General features: G+C 45.2%; 1 protein-coding gene across 1 annotated transcript; it reads left to right on the top strand.

The window, feature by feature from the left end:
* Positions 1–11,568: 11,568 nt before the first annotated feature.
* Positions 11,569–17,919, top strand: LOC119454378 (monocarboxylate transporter 2). The gene is made up of 5 exons (XM_049668040.1): positions 11,569–12,077; positions 12,562–12,705; positions 13,715–14,113; positions 14,203–14,706; positions 16,921–17,919. Exons 1-5 carry the CDS (start codon positions 11,858–11,860, stop codon positions 17,127–17,129), a joined length of 1,476 nt encoding a protein of 491 aa, XP_049523997.1. The 5' UTR covers positions 11,569–11,857; the 3' UTR covers positions 17,130–17,919.
* The last annotated feature ends 1,158 nt before the right edge of the window (positions 17,920–19,077 follow it).

Genomic DNA, 19,077 nt, shown 5'->3' with positions numbered 1-19,077 from the left:
CATGTGTTCATGTGTGCAGTCTCTTCGAGAAGCAGCACACGGTTCGCTTCCCGCTTCTTTGGAGTCTCCGGAAATGGCCCATGATGACGTAACGTGATGACGTCATGACGTCAAACGTCGCGAGATGACGTGATCACAGCGAAGGTCGCACGATGACATCATGTCAAACGTTACATTATGTGATAACGGCATCGTTACTTGACGATTTCGCCTGATGACATCACCACGTCAAACGTGACGCCGCGCGATGACGTCATCGTTAAGTGATGATTTCAGATGACGTCATGTGATGCCTCTTGGAGAAACAGCACAGTGTGCGCTTCCCGCTTATTTGCACTGTCTACGGTTATCGGCCCACATTTGTGTGAGCACCGCGCACGCGGACACGAAAAATCCAGTCCAATTAGAGGCTAACAGCTTCACTGTAATAATTGCTGCGCTTTTGTCTAAGTAAAATACCTACCATATTGATTGAGGCATTTCATATCCGCGAATCAGTGCCGCGGTGGATCTGTGGCTATATGGCGTTCTGCTAGTGAATGTAAGGTCATGGATCCGATTTCCGGCAGCGGCGTCCGCTTACAGATTGTCATATAAGGAGCCAAGCTTATGGAGTGAGATTTATGTGTAAGATAAAAACCAGAGCGTCTAAATTTATTCTCATTTATCCACTACGCGGCTGGGCGTAATTCCCATCTGATACTTTGGTGCCACAGACTGCGCAAATAAATCCATCCACGAATAATTCCCTCATCATCACCATCAGCCTCTTTTTACTGTGATAGCAATTATATGCACACTCCAGGCGCTTTCCTGCCATCGGCTTCACCGTAGGCGCCCCCGTGAGGTTCCGTATTAAGTCCAAGTACAATAGCACCGCGGCCGCGCGCCGCATGCTGTAGGTGCGAGTGAAGGCTGGCGAAGGTGAGCCAAAGATAACAATTGATCTCGCGTGCGCAAAGGAAGAAGGCGGGAGGAAGCACCCCGTCTTCAACCGCGCGCAAGGCACAGGGCAGGGGGGAGTTCGTCGCCGGTTGAGGCTGCATATGAAGCGGCTGAGCGTAGCTTCGCGAGCTCTATCTAGAAAGCAATTTGCGATGAGCAGAGCAAGCCGCGCGACCTCGCGGGCGCTATCTTGAAATAGATTTGCGGTGAGTACAGAGTCTAGGCGCTTCGAGGGCTTATAGCTTCGTGTGCGCTTTGTTCTCGCCGCTTAGTTCGCGTTGAAGCGAAAGGCAGCACGAAGGACAATTAGCTCACTGCTGCTGCCACTCTTCCGCACGCCATCGTTTTGACAGTGAGTGTCCGGGCCCATCGAGTGACATGTGTTTCTGATTGCCTGTGTGCGCGTGACACGATGCTTGTTAATTTAGTTAGTAAGCGAACGTTTACGAGTTGATACGGCCGATACAACTGCTATGCTTACTTCGAATAGCTGTCTACTAATTTACTATCGCAATCAATGCTAGGGCTATTGGGCGAAACAGTGATTTGTTTTGTTTCCACTGCAGGACAAAGGCGTCTCCCAGTGATATTCATTACCCTTGTCTTGCGATATCTGATCCTACCTTGTGCCTGAAAATTTCTGTAGCATGGCTGAGTCACTCCGACGTCAACGGCCATTTCGTTAAAATCACGTGACCTGTTACGTCACCATTATTTCCTATATCTACTTCCTTTCAACCGCAATAAACGTTGTTCGTCACCCGACTGCCCGCCCGCTTACATGGTGGCAGCGGTGCCTAGCCAAAATGGCCACGCCGCCAGCCCTTTAGCCGTCAACGATTTTGCCGCCGCCAGAGCCCCTGGACACACCGGGCAACGCCTGGCTTGGACGGAAAACTTGGAAGAGTGGGTTCACGCTATTTTCCACTGCTACCCAGTTGACAAAACAAGCAAAAGAAGTGCAAGCAGCCACGTTGCTAGTGATAATTGAAGAGGCAAGGAAGGTATACAGCACCTTCACGTTTGAGGCAGAAGAAGACAAAAATAACGTAGACGTCTTAATTGCTAAGTTTGAAGAGTTCTACAAGCCGGAAACGAACTGGACCTATCATGAATTATGAATTTATATTTGGGTCTAGTAACCAAAGGGAAGGCGAACCTTTCAATGAGTGGCTGACGGAGCTACGAATGTTGACCACATACTGCGAATTTGGGGTAATGGAAGACCGGATTGCCTATCGCATTATTCTGGGTATTCGAGACAAGAGCCTGCAACAGAAATTGATTGCGGAACACCCTTCGTACAACAAGACTATCGATATTTGTCGCACGCAAGAGCAATGGAAACAGCAGTTTCGTGAAATCAGTGAAGCCGCGACGACAGCGCAGGACCCTGCAGTTAACGTAGTCGCAAGGAGAGGCGATGCCTACGGTAGCAGCGGCTATCGCGCACACACGCGGCGAAAAATGCCCCGCCACCAGTAGAACATGCAATAAGTGCGGAGGGTTTAACCACTTCAATCGAGCATGCAAATCGGCACTGCCTTCGCGAAGGTTTCCCCACAAGAGGAAAGAACTACGGGAACTATGCGCAGCGGACGACGATCTTTTTCTGCAAACATTAACGGTGAGCGCGTTGAACACAGACCACTAGTGCGCGACGGTAGACATTGACCAATGACATGCAAATTAGACACGGGGGCAAATTGCTGCGTCATTTCAAGGAGGGACGTCGCAAAGCTACCGGATCTACCAGAGCAGGCTTGCCGGGTTGCGCTAACATCATTTTTCGGAGACAAGTCAACCGCCCAAGCAAAAGTGCGCCTGCGGCTTTCAGCCAATGAAAGGGTGGTCCCCGAAGCATTTTACATCATAAAGCAAAGTGTACCAGTGACTCTGAGCGGTTTAGCGGCCGAACGCCTTGAATTTATCTGCCGGGTACAGAACATCGAGGTCGATCAACTTTACCCGGCAGCACAACCTTTTGCAGAGGTCTTCATAGGACTGGATGAGCTCAAGGGCTACGAATACGAAATAAAACTCAAGTCCGGCGCCTTGGCTGTCATCGTACCGGCTCGAAAAGTCCCAGTGGCCCTGGAGGACAGGACTAGAGCGGAACTTCAGCGTATGGAGGATCAAGGCCTGATAACACAGCTTACTGAGCCTACAGAATGGTCCAGCCACATGGTTACCGTTGTTAAAGGAGACAAAGTTCGAATTTGCCTGGATCCAACAGCGCTCAATCAAGCCATACTCCGTCAAAACTATCCCATGCCAACGTTAGAGGATATCGCTCCTAATCTTGCCGGAGCAAAATTCTTTTCCACGCTTGATGCAGCTTCCGGATTTTGGCAAATTCGGCTTAGCGAGTCGAGCTCCAATCTTTGCACCATGAGCACTCCGTATGGTCGCTTTCGGTTCCTTCACATGCCATTTGGAATAGCTTCGGCCCCGGAAGTTTTCCAAGCAGCAATGCGCCATGTTTTGGAAGGCTTGTCCTGTGTGGCCCTAGTGATGGATGACGTATTAGTATGGGGCAGAACTAAAGACGAACACGACTACAGCTTAGAACGTGTGTTGTCCCGTTGTCAACAGCACAACCTTCGACTTAACCCTAAGAAGAGTGCGTTTCTGCAGCCGGACGTCCGGTATCTGGGACACATCCTCACTACAGAAGGCCTACGCCTGGATCCGGAGCGGGTACAAGACATACTTGGAATGCCTGCACCGACGAACAAGAAAGAACTGCAAGTATTTCTTGGTACGATGAATTTCGTGCAGCGACTCATTCCCAACACGTCGGTGGTAACCGCGCCGCTTCGAATACTGTTGCGTAAGGATTGCGTAAGGAATACTATTGCGTAAGGACAACAGTATTCCTTACGCAACAGGAATACTGTTGCGTAAGGAATACTGTTGCGTAAGGATATATGGGTTTGGATGGAGGCGCAACAAGAGTTTTGACACCTTGCGTCAATCCTTGACTAAAGCACCCGTTTTGGCTTTCTTCAACCCTAAAAAGCCTTTCATCCTCTCGGTCGACGCAAGCCAATGAGGCGTCGGCGCAGTTCTAATGCAAGACGGCCGCCCCATCGCTTTTTCGTCCTGGTCGCTCACAGAGACGCAACAAAACTATGCACAAATCGAGAAGGAAATGCTGGCGATAGTGCATGGTTGCACGAAGTTTCATGACTACGTTTTTGGTCAGGCAGAAGTGATTGTAGAGACCGACCACAAGCCTTTGGTGCCGATACTTAACAAGCCGCTGCATCAGTGCCCCCTCCGGTTGCAACGCATGAGGCTGACCTTGCAGCGCTTTCCGATCAAACTGGTGTGTAATCCAGGCAAATAACTTTTGCTTGCGGATGCTTTATCGCGTTTTCCGAGCAAAGTGAGCATGTGCGAGGAAACTGATCAGTTTCAAGTCAATGTGCTGGAATTTTTTTCAGCCTCGGAAGCTCGTCTTAAAAGTATTCTCGCAGCAACAAACAACGATACCATTCTCTCCAAGCTGCGGGAATTTGCGCTGACCAGTTGGCCTGACAACAAGCACGAGGTTCCAGAAGTCATCCGCCCCTACTGGTCTTATCTGGAGGAGATACACGCACAAGACGGTCTTCTATTTCGTAGCAACAAGGTGATCATACCAAGTTCGATAAAAGCAGAAATATTGGCTCTTTTGCACGTCGCACATCCCGGTGCCGATAACATGAAGGCGCGGGCACGAAGCGTCATGTTCTGGCCCTGAATGGCAAGCGACATAGAGCAATTTTGCCGAAACTGCAAAATGTGCCAAAAGCATCAGCCACGAAACGCAAAGATGCCTTTTTTGAGCCATGAGGTTCCAAACTTGCCCTGGGAAGCTGTAGGAATGAACCTATTCTTTTACGGGGGCCGGCAGTTTGCCATTAATGTCGACTTCTATTCCTTCTTTTTTGAAATAAAGGAATTTCGCCATACCAGTGCTAACCAACTGAAGTCTTGGTGCGCCGAACTTTTTTCGGTTCATGGATTACCGCTTAAACTGTGCAGCGATAACAGGCCACCATTCAACAGCGCAGAATTCAGACATTTTATATGGGCTCGGCATTACCCACGTAACGTCAAGCCCATATCATCCACGCTCAAATGGTATGACGGAGAGGGCCGTGCAAGAAGAAAAAAAAAAAACTACTGAAGAAGTGCTCTCTTAGAACGCCTGATTTCCACATGGCTCTGCTTGAATGGCGCAATACTCCGCGCGATGCTGTTTGCAAGTCCCCTGTGCAGAGACTGATGGGAAGGCAGACGAGTACCCTGCTGCCCGTGCCCGCAAACCACCTGGTGCCGGAGATTGTGCCCAACCAAGCCGTCCATAACCGTCTCCAGGAAATCCGCCAACGCCAGAGGATCTACTACAACCGCCACTCCAGGAACCTGCCACCTCTGTCTCCTGGCCAGAGGGTGACTGTATACGATGCCCACGAAAAGACCTGGACACCTGCGGTCTTTCTGAGGCCAGCTGAGACGCCGCGCTCCGTGGTGGTGAAGACTGAAGAGGGCCAGGAAATTATACGCACTCGCAAGCATCTGCGAGACGCACCTACACATCCCGAAGAGAGTCCTCGTGCCGGATCCGAACGACTAGACGACGCCCAGCCCGCTCAAGAGATACGTAAAAGCACAAGGCCACGCCGGGAGCCCCGCCGCTACCCACAACCAGAAAGACCATTGTAATTATTTGCTTCCCTAAGAAAGGGAAGATGTAGCATGGCTGAGTCACTCCGACGTCAACGGCCCATTCGTTAAAATCACATGACCTGTTACGTCACCATTCTTTCCTATAGCTACTTCGTTTCAACCGCAATAAACGTTGTTCGTCACCCGACGGCCGGCCCGCTTACAATTTTATAATTTCATCACACTTGTTGATTTACTGCCGTTCTCGACTGCGCTTCCCTTCCCTTGGCACCCATTCTGTAACTCTAATGGTTCACCGCTTATCTGTCCTACGCATTGCATGGTGTGCCGAGGTGCATTTTTTTTCTCTTAATGTCAACTCGAATTCACGGAGTCAATCACAAAAAATGAAATATGTGAGACAAATGAGCTGAACATTTAAAAGTGTTGAAGATGTCCAGGACATTATTTACACTAAGCAATAGGCCGTTTGGGCAGTGATATTGTTACGGGGAGTATTTAATTAACCGTGAACGGCTAGCGCTTGCCTAGTCAAGACTGCACAGAGCGCACAGGTTCCAGCAGGTTTTCAGTCCGACAAGAGAGCCTCTGACCCAGCCCTACTACAATGTCTTTGTCTTTGCCATTGCTCGTGACAATATGTATGATAGCAGACGAGGATTGCAAGTGTTACACTTGAAAGATAACAGCCGACCTAGAAAGTTTGGAGAGAACTATTGAAGAAGATAGCCGTGAGCGGAAGAGGCTTTACACAGTTCTCAAAATACTTGCTATTCTATGGTCAGCTTTCCTTTTTCTTCATAAATGGTCGCTACTGTGAGATTACCGCCTTCTTAGCGCGCAGCGTATGACTCTGTATGAAGGCTTAGAAACCAATAGTTGTGAGTCTTTAGTCAGTCTTTAGTGTAGTCTTTAGTGTAGTCTTTGTGATCTGTCACCTTCTTTCTTTCCTCTTTCGTAGCCTTCATTCTATCTTCCGTTTCTGTCATACTGATGTTCATTTCTCTGTTTCCGTCGTTTCCTTCCGGAAAATTAGGCAGGTGTTGTCACGCTTCCGGAGCGATCTGGCAGCCTGCTCGTAAGCTTTCACCTTTCTTTTTTCATGATTGACTGATTTATTCATTTATTTATTCGTTCATTCATAGGATTTACCGCTACAAAGCAACGCTGGGGAGATGACATGGTAGAAATGTCATGTTAGTGGAGATGCCATGGCATAACCAGTGCTAAGAACATGGACAAGGTCACGAACAAACACAATCAAGAACGAACGCCAAACAAAACAACGTTTGATCGTGTCCGCTTATCTGCTTGTCCTTGTGCGCATTCTACGCGCCAGGCATACCCATGACATCTAAGCACAAACTCACCTAAAAAATAAAAAAAAAACGCTGAGCCGTAGTGGAAATCCAAGGAACAATTGAATCCAGCGGAGATTCGATAACGTTCACATAGATCTGTCTACACGAGCGTGTCAGCATTTCGGCCACCATCAAAATGCTGCCCCCGCGGCCAGGAATCACACCCGCAACCTCGGTCTCAGTAGCACAATGTCATAGCCTGTACGCCAATGCGGCACGCACTTTCAATTGTATATTTTTTCATACCTAAACGTAATAACAGTTAAGGAAACTACTGTGTTCGCCACCCTTCGGTGATGTCACTAGGCCAGATGGCGAGTACGAACGAGAGCGCCCAAATGATCATGAAGACTGCCGAGCCTAGCTAAAATACTTTTTGAAACTTGGTGCCGGGGTTTGCCTTCTGGCAAAAATAATGCTCTGTGAGACAACAGCAGATATTAAGATGCGAGCATTTCGTTGGTTTAGCCTTATGTGAAGGAGCAGTTTTCAAGAAGATATGAAAGTTTTTCGGCCGGACTTTTGGTTTTATTTGCTTGTAGTACTTTTTGAGAGACATTTCCTCGAAAGTAATCTTTTGCGTTATCCTGAGGCTCTTTTTATTTGATCTATTTCAGTTTAAAAGCTCTGAATACTGCACGACCTGCTGTTATCAAGCGAATAAATTTGGCGAGAACTGGCACGGGTAGTCCCAGTAGGACGCTGAGTTCCATTGAGTTCCATCTTCAACGGAACTCAATGACAATATTTTAAAGATGCCTAGCTTCTTTCTTAGTGCTCTCGGAATTGCTCTCTCGGAAAAATAACTTTATAGTTGTCAAGGATGTGCTCTTGCTATTCCACGACAACTATAAAGTTATTTGCCTTTCCTTGTCAAGGACCACCTGTGATCTAAAAGATGATGAAACACATGTTTCCATGTATGCTAAACCGTTTGTACTTTGTCCAAATAAAATTCTGCGTGGTTGTGTAACTTCAACATATTTTTTTACGAGGGCCGTTCTATAGGTGTTTTTTGCGTTTGTTGAGCAAATTTCTTATCCTAAAATTTTATTGTACAGTAAATAAGTGCTCGAACTATTTTGTGCAAGAACGTCACTTGTAAGTAGATTCTGCATCTTGCTGCCTGTGTTCGAATCGACCGTTGGCATATGTCAAGTCTTATATTACTTTCGCCTACACAATTCCGTATTGTTATAATTTTTAGTGATCGGTGTCGAAAAAAAAGTGACTGACTTTGCTATCCCTAACACGTGATGCGCAATAATTCTTAAAATAAAGATCCAGTGCCCTGACCAGTCACTAGCTTGCAAAATCTACCGTGAAATTCTAGTGGAGCACACCGTGACCTCGAAAACTGCCATGTCTAAACTGATTCCATGGACCTAGCTTCGCATTACCCATGCAGCAGCGTTGTTATCAATGTAAGCACTTTGAAGTACGAACAGCTGTCGTAATCAGCGTCTGGAATATTTCTCGCCAAATCAGGACTAAAATTTGTACTTTACGGAGGGGGATTGCAGATTACCTATACAAATATCTGCGAACTCAACTTTCTTTTGTAAACATCCTGTCTTAATTGGAAGATTTAGCACATTTAAAAGAAAAACTTAAAATCTAGTGACTGGCGGTTCCCAATTTCGATTTAGGTCGTAAATGTTTTTCTGAAAATTAGTAAAGATCGTCAATTTTCCGAAAACAAAACTATCAAGTTTAGGACTCTGTCTCTTAGCAATGAATATGATGTCACAATTCTATAAATTGTATCTAATAGTACATATAAAGCGGAAAAAATTGGTTTAGAAAACATGAAACTCAAAAAAATTGTAGTATGAAAATACAGCTTCTGCAGAACCCTAGTACGCAACGTAACAAACTCAGGTAAGGTATAAATTGACATATCTACTTTGTCCGCTTTGAACTATATAATGGATTTTGTTTACAGAACCGCGATATCTGTTCTTGATGCAGAGCTAATAATTTGTACACCTCGTGATTTTACTTTTTCCAACTTTCAAAGTTATGTAAATAATTTTAACAAAATGCTGGCTCTAAATCGAAATTCCGCTTTTAACAGTCATTAGAATTTATCCTTCTTTCTCAAATGCAACACATTTCATCAAAATTGGTAGAGGGGTTATCTCAGAAAAGCGTTTCTACGTTTTACATGTATTGGAACTGGCCGCGTCCGAGTTGGGCCTGAGCTAAAGCTTCCGCCTAAATTCTGGGGTTTTACGTGCCAAAACGACGATCTGATCACGAGGCACGCCGTAGTGGTGGCCTCCGGAATAATTTGGACCACCTTGGGTTTCTAATGTGCCCCGAAATATAAGTACACAGTTGTTTTCGCATTTCACCCCCATCGAAATGGGGCCGCCATGGCCTGGATTCGATACCGCAACCTCGTGCTTAGCAACCCAACACCATAGCGACTAAACAACCACGGCAGGTAAACATCGTGTCTTGAGCGTATGTTATTGCTTTCACGGTTCGAAGCAACCACACACGGTTTAGAGAAAGTGCAGTTTTTATAACGTTCTGAAATAAATTATTAAAGCTCTGCAATCCAAGAACCATCCATTCAAGTAGTTGTGACGCCACTGCCAAGAGTGGGGGTAGAAGTTGAAAAAAAAATATGGGGTTTGACGTGCCAAAACTACGATCTGATTATGAGGCACGCCGTAGTGGGAGCTCCGGAAATTTAGACCACCTGGGGTTCTTTAACGTGCACCTAAATCCAAGCACACGGGTGTTTTCGCATTTCGCTCCCATCTAAATGCGGCCGCCGTGGCCGCGATTCAGTCCCGCGACCTCGTGCGCAGCAGCCCAACACCATAGCCACTGAGCAACCACGGCGGGTAAACGTTGCAATGGTCTGCGATTAATGGAGAGGTGAAACTGGACGAAATGCCGAACGTTTTGGCGTACGAAAACCAGAAACAATCTAAATCATTGAACGCCGAAGTAACTACACGGTTTAGAACTCTCGAGTTCTTCCAAGGATAATTCTGTCTTTTCAAGTGGTCTCATCGATTTCATGATCCCAAACTGTGACAGCTTTCCTTCGATGGGGCATTTTTTCTAAAATTTAAAGTGTTCTGTGGTACATCTTGCAAGCGTCCATCGCCAGATTGAGTTTCTCAGGGCCAGTATCGTGGGGATGACTCCTCATCGAACGCAAATCGACAACAGTACACGCACAAACACCGACAGACAGACAGGCAGACTGACTGATGGACGGGCAAAAGGAAGAATAAGATAAGACCTCTTCATGGGGTGTGTGTGTGTGTACAAGATTAGCCCTTGTGTGCTAGCCAGTGCCGCCCATGGCCAAGGCGGTAGGCGCAGAACTGTTTGAGGTAGGATGACAGAATATCGATCCTACCAACATTGTTGTCCTTCTTCATGTACTCTCTCTAGCCACCCACAAATATGACGATGCTCTTGTATACATATTCTAGAATACCTAACAATGTTACAGTCAATTCAGATAATTAAAAATATTCTCGATATCGTGTGAAGGTTCTTCATAACGAGAAATTATTTTGTCGTGATTTTTATTACATGCTGCAAAGTAAGTGGGTGAAAAAAAATCGACCAATACCGTGCATTTTCCTTTGCTCAACGAGATCCGATTTGTAGAGGGGTTGGGTAGTCGATAATCAAAATCAAAGGCGGTGTCGCCTTGTACGATATATAAAGACATTCTAAAATAACTATCCGTTTTGTGGACGTTCCGAAGCAATGCATGGAATATAACCCTAATTAATAAAAAGTCATTGTCATCACAGGAAAGACCACCACCTATGTTGAATTCTTCAACCACCATTGCAACAAATGCTGTACATTTCGTTTTTGTATGCCTGTATTCGTCGTTAAATGTGACGTCTTTACCTAACGTTAACCAATCAAACTTTTCGCATTGAATTTGTCTCGGAAAGCAACAGCAAACCTCTAGCCATTCTGCTTTCGAAATAAGTCATGCTCGAATGGTAAAAAAGTGTCCATGTAAAATCATAGTCACTTAATTGCTAAGTTGCCATCAGTGAGAAAATTGGTTCAGTGTAAAGTTTGGTCTGACTCTTAACTTGTTGTTTGAAGAAGTTCTAAGATATAAAATATCTTCAAGGTGCTGCATCGCGTGTTGTTTCCATGAAGGCCAGTCGTTCTTTATAAAGTAGACCAACGCAGCTTTTCAAAAAACGAAGAATAATATGAAACCCTAGCACACCATTTGCGCGGGAATAGGTCGTTGGGTACCAAAATTAAAGAAACCCTGAGCGACAGGTTTTTTTTTTGTTTGCCCTAATTGCTTAACCTCAATCATTCAACTTTTTCTGTTTATCTGCCAACCCAGTTCATGATGAACGTATCCCCTGCGACAGCAGCGAGGTCCTCTAGCTTACGGCGCTTCTTACTACATTTTTGTCCCTTGTGCACGTGTTTGGCCGGCGAATGCCCGAGATAATGGAGAGCCACCCCACAGAACCTACTCGAGAGTGTGTTTATCGCTCGTCGACGGGTTGTCGTGTCGGCAGCGGCTTGATGCTTTCGTCCTCCTCGCACCATTGCACCGCGGAGACGCGAAAAAAGCAAGAGCGCAGTGAACTTGCGAGTGGCCTCGGCGCCGCATAGTACGAACGAAAGCTTGTGCGCGCCAGAGTCGAGCATGCCTCTATCAATACCACGACGATGATGAATGAGAATAATAATTTCTTACTTTGCAAAGGGTCTCTATACAACCGTGAAAGCTGAACGTATAGACCACCGTTGCATTTTTTTTACTGAGAAGCTCATCGAAGAGGCTACGACGCTGAGATCCTCCAGGATTGGGAATACTCACGGCCACCAGCGTTCGCGTGCCGAGCGTCATGGTGTGTGTACGCCGGCTAAAGCATGACCCGATATTTGGAGTCGACTCTCGCTGGAGTTGGATCACCGCCTTTTTTTGCGCCTGGGTTCTGTTCCTTGGCATGGCGACACCTCGTATAGCAGGTATCTTCTTCTACGGAATCATTGAGACATTCGGAGTAACCAGAGCGGAGGCTTCGTGGCCCGTGTCCCTGGCGGGTACCTTCACAGTTATAGGAGGTAAGTGATGAGTAGCCAACTTTCCTTCCTCGACACAGTAAATTGCTGAAAATGTTTTCGCTACATCTTTTCCATTCAGAGAAATCAGGGAATAAGGCAACGTTGGTGCGTCAGGCGAGGCCTACCGCACCCAATTTATGTTTAGTAGCGAGTTCAAGGTCTTTTTAAAGGCGTAGCTCAAATGACAGCGTCCTAGGCAGGCGTTTTGCCAAGTGGTCATTTATGCTTATTCCGAAGTGACGCTTAAACTTGAGCTCTGGCATACACTCTTTACGCATATATTGCCAAGCGCTTCATTTGAATACCACATGAAAGGGCTAATTTCAGCGTGACTCCATGGTGTTCGGAGCATGCCTCTGTTGTATGCTCAAAAAATTACAACCATGTCCTGTTTCTTTAAAACAAGAGATGATGCCTAAAAATGCTATGGGTTATTTCTGTAAATTATGCATACATACGGTATTCCGTTTTCTTTTGAATGCAGGCCCGATAGCTGGCTACCTCTGCCAGCGTTTTTCGTGCCGGGCCGTCCTCTTGGCGTGCTCGTCTCTTGCAGGAATTGGGGCCAGTTCGTGCTACCTGGCGAAGAGTCTGCTATTTATTACAATTTCCTTTGGATTTGTTCATGGTAACGATCCACTATTGAATACAAAATACTCTATTTTATGTCGTGTACACCTTATTTCTTGAAGCACTGACATTGACTTCGTTCTATTCCGCTTCTTTGCAAGTGTTCATTCTGCGCGTTATCGCGTTAAATAGCCATAACTGGAAGTAGTATAGAACTGAGCATTTGTATCATTCAACTCTTGCGTATACCAATTGTCTTTAATGTTACGAAGACCGCTTGGTGATGTACGATTTGCCCCCATGTGGTTCCTTCGCACCAAGCTTTATAGTAAGAATTTGCACACTATAGAATGCAGCCCAAATGCTTGCTACTTGCATTCAATACTGATAATTGCAGAGAATGGTGGTAATGCATGCTGAGGGCAACAATATTCAGTCCCTATATGATTAGTATTTTTGTCGCGAGGGTTGTCTATGCGCTTCCCTGTGCTCAAGAAACGTGGAAGCCTGGTAGTCAAACAAGTGCGATCGTTAAGTGTGTGAATATTTGAAAACCCTAATGAAACAATCTGGTGTGCAACCGAGCATTAAATGTTTTGCGAAGAAATCTTAAGATCTTTATATGAATTTCATATCCATTGTACAAAACGCATAACATTTGCACGTCAAGAAAACTGAATAATTTGTTCACACACAGATTGTAGTGGTATGGTGAATCTAATGTTTATCTAAAAAAATGGCGTCGATTTTCTCTTTTCGTAATTCTAGAAAACATTGAAGATAAAGTAAAACTGTCGATGATGCACCCGAGTCCGACGATATGAGAACTGGTGTGCAACATTTCAAACATTTTATGCGGGTTTAACGATGTAAGTTTCATTAGAAATATCTTGGGGGATTTTATATAGCCTAAACGCAAGCTAGACGAGCAAGCCAAATGTTTCGTGACGTTGTATTTCATTGCATTGAAGTAATATTCCTAAACAACATACGGCGAATTTTCAAGTTGCGCTTCAACTAATGGACAAATCTTCACATCAAATTAGAAAATGCTTTCTTTCTCGCAGGTGCTGCATTATGCGGTTTCTTCGTAGCTTGCAATGTTTTGGTTGCCCAACACTTCGAGAAGCGAAGAGCAACGGCCACCAGCCTAGTGTTCACAGTTTTCGGCTTCAACTCCGTCATTCTTTCGCCACTGCTCGAGTTCTTCCGAACAACTTACGGTGTCCGCGGTGCTTTTCTTCTCTACGGAGCGATTCTCCTGAATGCGATTCCAGCCGTTATTGTTCTCAGAAGCCCTCCATGGCTCACGAAGCAGAAAGTTACAAGTACCGTGGCAAAATGTGAAGAAGAGGACGACGGAAACGTATCACGCATTTTGATTGAATCAGCCAATATAGACGCAGATGTCAGAAGCGGACCAGAAAAAGAAAATGCAAGGCAGCATTCAAATCAACCATCAAACTGTGACTGAGTTGGCACCATGTTCTGCTACAAACAAAAATAACATTTGCCATGCAGAGCTGTTCCCACGCAAGAACTCTGTTAAACTAACGGGAGCCAGGAAGGCTCTACTACATTTTAATCTTCCCACAACGGCAGGGCAATTCATTGACATTATCTTTTCTTGTTCACGCGTTGTCTTACGCCGCCATAGTCTTCACAGTTGGCGTCTTTGTCCTGATTCCGGCAGATCTCGCCAGTGACCGTGGCCTGAACCCTTCGAATGTTGTGTATTTCCTGCAAGCTTTCTCCGCCGCGGACATCGTCTTCAGATCCCTAGTGGGTTTCGCCATTGATTCGGGTACCTTATCGTACGAATTCCTCATGCTACTCGGATTCACGTTGCAGGGACTAACTTACGAGTGGCTCGTCTGGGCGAATACACTACCGCAAATGATTGCAGCTTCTGCCTTCGTGGGTGCCACGTTTGGATCAAGATCGTGTCTCCTGGCACCCGCGCTGGTCAAGGACTTTGGGATCGGCACGTTGCCGGTGATTATGGGTGGTGTGCTCTTCTGCACAGGTGTATCTCTTCTCCTCCGTCCGCCACTGATCGGTAAGTATATTTCTGCTCTAAATGTTTTCAAGTTTATGCTATCGTAATTCACTGCAATAGTTTGACCTCACTTGCATGGTTAACGTGCAAGCGGTACAGTGAGTTATTAGCCAAACATTTGAAGACGGTTCGGCGTTATTTTGATCCCATGTTTTTCTTAGACATGCCCGCAGAACACCAGGCTACGGCAATTTCGATTTCCGATCCTATTGGCATGCGGCCACGATGGCGAGGCATAGAACCTTCGACCTCGTGCTCGGCATCCTAACCCTTTCGTCACTGAGCCCTTGCGGCGGCTCAATAGATGGAGTGATGATGTGTGACGACATCAGTGTGGCTCGAAAGTTTCAAGCTACTTTCGACAGCACTGCTTTGTACAGACGAAGGGAGTGCCAACAGGTTGCTTTGCGAGAGAAAACGGTTGTTCTTTACCTAACTGTGCCTTCCAATTTCCGTATTTCCGTATACATTGGTAGAACACGTTCAGTCTTCGCATGTTGAAGCAGAGCTGAACGTCCGAGAGCACGAAACTGGTGAGAAGTGGAGCTATTTAATGTGCGATACCCATTTATGAAGGCGCTTCCGCTCGGGTCTATCTGGGATAACTCAATACGAATACATGTGAAATGCAGACATCGTATCATTGCGCACAACAGGACCGAATTAGAATGAATTGCATTGCTTTGAGGAGAGTTCACCTGGTTATATAAACTGCGAAAAGCAGAATTTAGATATATGATCTAGTAAGCTTTTACCAACATTGTCGATATAGGTAACCCTTGAAAAAAGTTCAAGCACGCAGTTCACAAATCTAAAGCTCTGCTCCAAAAACATAAATCGTGTTTCTTGACGCGAGCATATCACACAAAGAAATATGTTTATTAGTTTACAGCTTCGTTATAACGAATGTGAGGGTATCGCAAAAAGTCTTACTCCGAAATTAGTTGTGTTTCAGAGTCGTGTACAAAGGACCAATTAACGCACTGTAGATATTCCAATGGGTGCAGGGTACAGAATGCTATTATTATTTATTGCTGGGTTACGGAGCAGTAAATTGATGCTTCCTTTTTACATACATGACATTGTGAACAATTTCTATAAAAGAATTAGCAACCTTTATTCAATAGCCGCCCACGACAGTCGACTGAATGCAATATTTTTTTAATTCATATACTATGTTATCACATTCTGTGCAGTGGACGCTGATGAAGACTATTTCTCTGTAATCACGTAATTAGACGCTAGCTCCTCAAAATCTTTGTTTTTATGCCGCCACCCAAAGCGAGTTGCAAACACTGGCTTCTTTATTGCAGTGCACAGAGACATGTTATTCAATCGTGTCAAAATAGGGTCTGCTGACCCGCAAATATAAAAGATACAGAAATGTTAATGAGAAAATTCTAGAGCATCCTGAAATATTCGCGATCAAGCTTTCTGTTGCACATACGTGCTGAACAAAATTTTTTTTTTTCCAGCTAGAAAGAAAGCACGCTACACACGAATAATATTCGCGACTAGTCGCGAATGAATGTTTCGGGGTAGGTTTTAAAGAAATAACCGTAACTCACAATGTTTGATTACGGTGTTTACGTGATTCTAACACGTACCTTTTTTTAAAAAACATTGGGCCGAAAATTGCATGCGCGGTGCAGTCGGACACGAAACCAAAACCACCTTCGCAAGGTTCGAATGTCTTTTCGCATGACATGTAGGTAGTGCGACAAAGCTGACTCAAGGATTTGTGTGGCAAAGCTACTTTTAGGAAAGCAGCCGCCATTGTGCAACAATTTTTCTTGCTAAAAATCACATGCGCGGTAGATTTCTATTTTATATAGGAGCTTTAATTCTATTTCTACGTTAGTTTACTTCTTTCGACATAGAAATTGGGTGCGTGTTTCATTCTGGGGCGTGTTAGAATCTGGCCAATACTGCGAAGTTTATCAGCGGTCTGTTTTCATGTTTTTTTTTCTACACACTTGTTTAATTCGATCACTGGATAATTCGATCAATTTCATTGGTCCCGTCATGCTTGAATTACGAGAAGTCATCTATATATGTAGACCTACCATGGTGAGGATAGCGTATGACCACATGGCCCTTCATTTTTGTCTTTTTCCGTGCACTTACAGTGTAATTTCTATAGTCTATAGCCAAGATTTTTAAATAGCGTAGGGCTTTTTTTCCATATTACATTAATGCTTTTTTATGTCGCAGGACACTACAGAGACACCTACGGTGACTACACCGGACTGCTCCATTTGATGGCGGTACTGAATGCATTCTTCGTTTGCATTTGGGCGTTAAAGCTGGCTGCTGAGAGAAGATCAAGGACGACGGCGTCCACTTCCACCTACGGCCTTGCAACTAAATTCTATAAGCAAGAACGACAGCGGATAACGTCAGATTCAGTCAAAGAGCACTAGCATATCAGCACTCAAAGTGCGCGTCTAACATGTGAAGCCTAAATATTTGGTCTCAAAAAGTACGGCGAGGAAGTGGAAGAATGAAGCTTTAGTGCATATAAGCTATAAGTCGAATTCATCAACATTAACAATGGGAAAAGGGCAATAAAAGTGGAGGGGGGGAGGCACTAAAGTCAGAAAGATTAGCTAGGCTTAATTGTCGCGCGCGTAGACAAGCAGGGCTCGCGTGGCCTCGGTTGAGCTGTCCGTTAACCACACATTTAGAGTTGCGGGTCTACAGAGTTAGGACAGGGGGTTTGAGGAAGGAAGGTTGAGATTCGTTGCACTGCCGCGTAAACGCTTAACTGCTCTGGCAATGCAAGTAAAGAGAGCGACACTAGTAACGAAGAAACAGATAAGGTCAGGCACGTCGCTTATCTACAAGAATCTGAAGGGCGCCACAGCAGCAATACAGATAAGCTCGAGTCGAATGCCTCAGATGAAATCAAGTGTTACCTTGGCCGCCTTTGGTCGCGATTTCTTTTTGCTTCGTTTCTCTGCAAAACGGGCTTGGTGCCTTCATTGAAACTTGGAGGACGCATTGACTAGCTCAGATAGTATGACAGTTTATTGTTCAATAGCATCGCAATACCGGAAAGAGTCGTTTATGATAAAACTAAAAACGCAGCATTTCGCATCAGGCATTAATGCTTATTGCAACCATCGGCCGCGTTTAGATGGAGGCCAAATGCAAAAAAGCCCATTTGCTTGCGTTGTAGTGCACATTAAAGAACCCCAAGTCGTCAAAATTTATCCGGAGCCCTCCATTACAGCGTGCCTCATAATCAAAACCGGTTTTGTGAGGTAAAACCCCAGAAAGAAGAGAGAAGAAGGAATCCAGATGGAAAAATCGAAAATTCATACACCACAGAGCGTCATCCACTCGTGTGTGTGTTTATGAGTAAATATAAAACATACCGAGCCAACATGCATGCGTTTGGTCAGCATGCCGATAAGCATAAATATAACCTGGCGTAAAGATGGGTTCAGCTTTACCGTTACCATTATTTCACTCTAATAAAAACATCCACATTCGAAGTATAGGTAAACCGCCCTATGCTTGGAATCTGTTTTCTACCTCACAAGATAATTTGGATATGAATGAGTAGATGGATTCCAGTACGCTGGAGTCGGGAGCTTTATGATATTAGCGCAGACTATCATACAATTTACTGCAAACATATTTAATTTTAATAGCTACAGGTTCGTCGTGAACATCGGGATATAGGATGGCTTGTCACAAAAGCCACTCATTACACCTAAGCAAAATATGCGTCTTCGCCTGGTTGTCCACAACAAACACACGAGAGTTGCCTGTAAATTAATGCGTCCTATATTACGATGCCGTCACTGACACCGAAAGGGTTATATGTAGCAATGGAGTAACCCTTGACCTTTTCATTCAATATACGCATAGTTTTGAAACTGAGACAAAGATGTCAACTCTCAGGACTGTCCTGACAACATGGCGTTTGAGATTGACATTCCTAAAGGACTTAGCTGTGAGACACAATTGCTCTGTGTAAAAGTTGTTGGGCACGCTGACAATAATCTACCTCACGCCATGTCTACAAATGTTCAATTATCAGTAAATACTCAGTGGGGCAATGGGCAGCATCTTTATAGATAGTCGATAAAACATGGCGAGACACGACAGAGAGGCAAGATCTCAAAGTGCACGATATGCACCCAACACATTTTAGAGCACAGCTTTAGGCGCCCGTTCTAGCATTGAGCGTCAGCGTGTCTCGGCGTTACCAAGCGAACGAGCACAGCGAGGGAGGAAAGAGTGAACGCGGAGTGCAGCGGCGGATGAAAGACTGGTGATAGCGAAGAGAGCGCGAGGGAGAAAATGGAGGAGGAGGCTACAGTGAAAGCATGAGGCGGAAAGCGGAGGAGGAGAGCATGG

The sequence above is a fragment of the Dermacentor silvarum genome, chromosome 5 (genome assembly GCF_013339745.2).
Source record: "Dermacentor silvarum isolate Dsil-2018 chromosome 5, BIME_Dsil_1.4, whole genome shotgun sequence".
NCBI classification, from domain to species: domain Eukaryota; kingdom Metazoa; phylum Arthropoda; class Arachnida; order Ixodida; family Ixodidae; genus Dermacentor; species Dermacentor silvarum.
The sequence above is the reverse complement of the archived record's forward strand: the minus strand, read 5'-3'. Positions and strand labels throughout refer to the sequence as shown.

Excerpts from the sequence above, each read along its gene's own strand:
- LOC119454378 (XM_049668040.1), top strand. The coding sequence starts at position 11,858 with ATGGTGTGTGTACGCCGGCTAAAGCATGACCCGATATTTGGAGTCGAC. Across the intron at positions 12,078-12,561 it reads TACCTTCACAGTTATAGGAG|GCCCGATAGCTGGCTACCTC; the intron begins GTAAGTGATGAG and ends TTTTGAATGCAG. Across the intron at positions 14,707-16,920 it reads CCTCCGTCCGCCACTGATCG|GACACTACAGAGACACCTAC; the intron begins GTAAGTATATTT and ends TTTATGTCGCAG.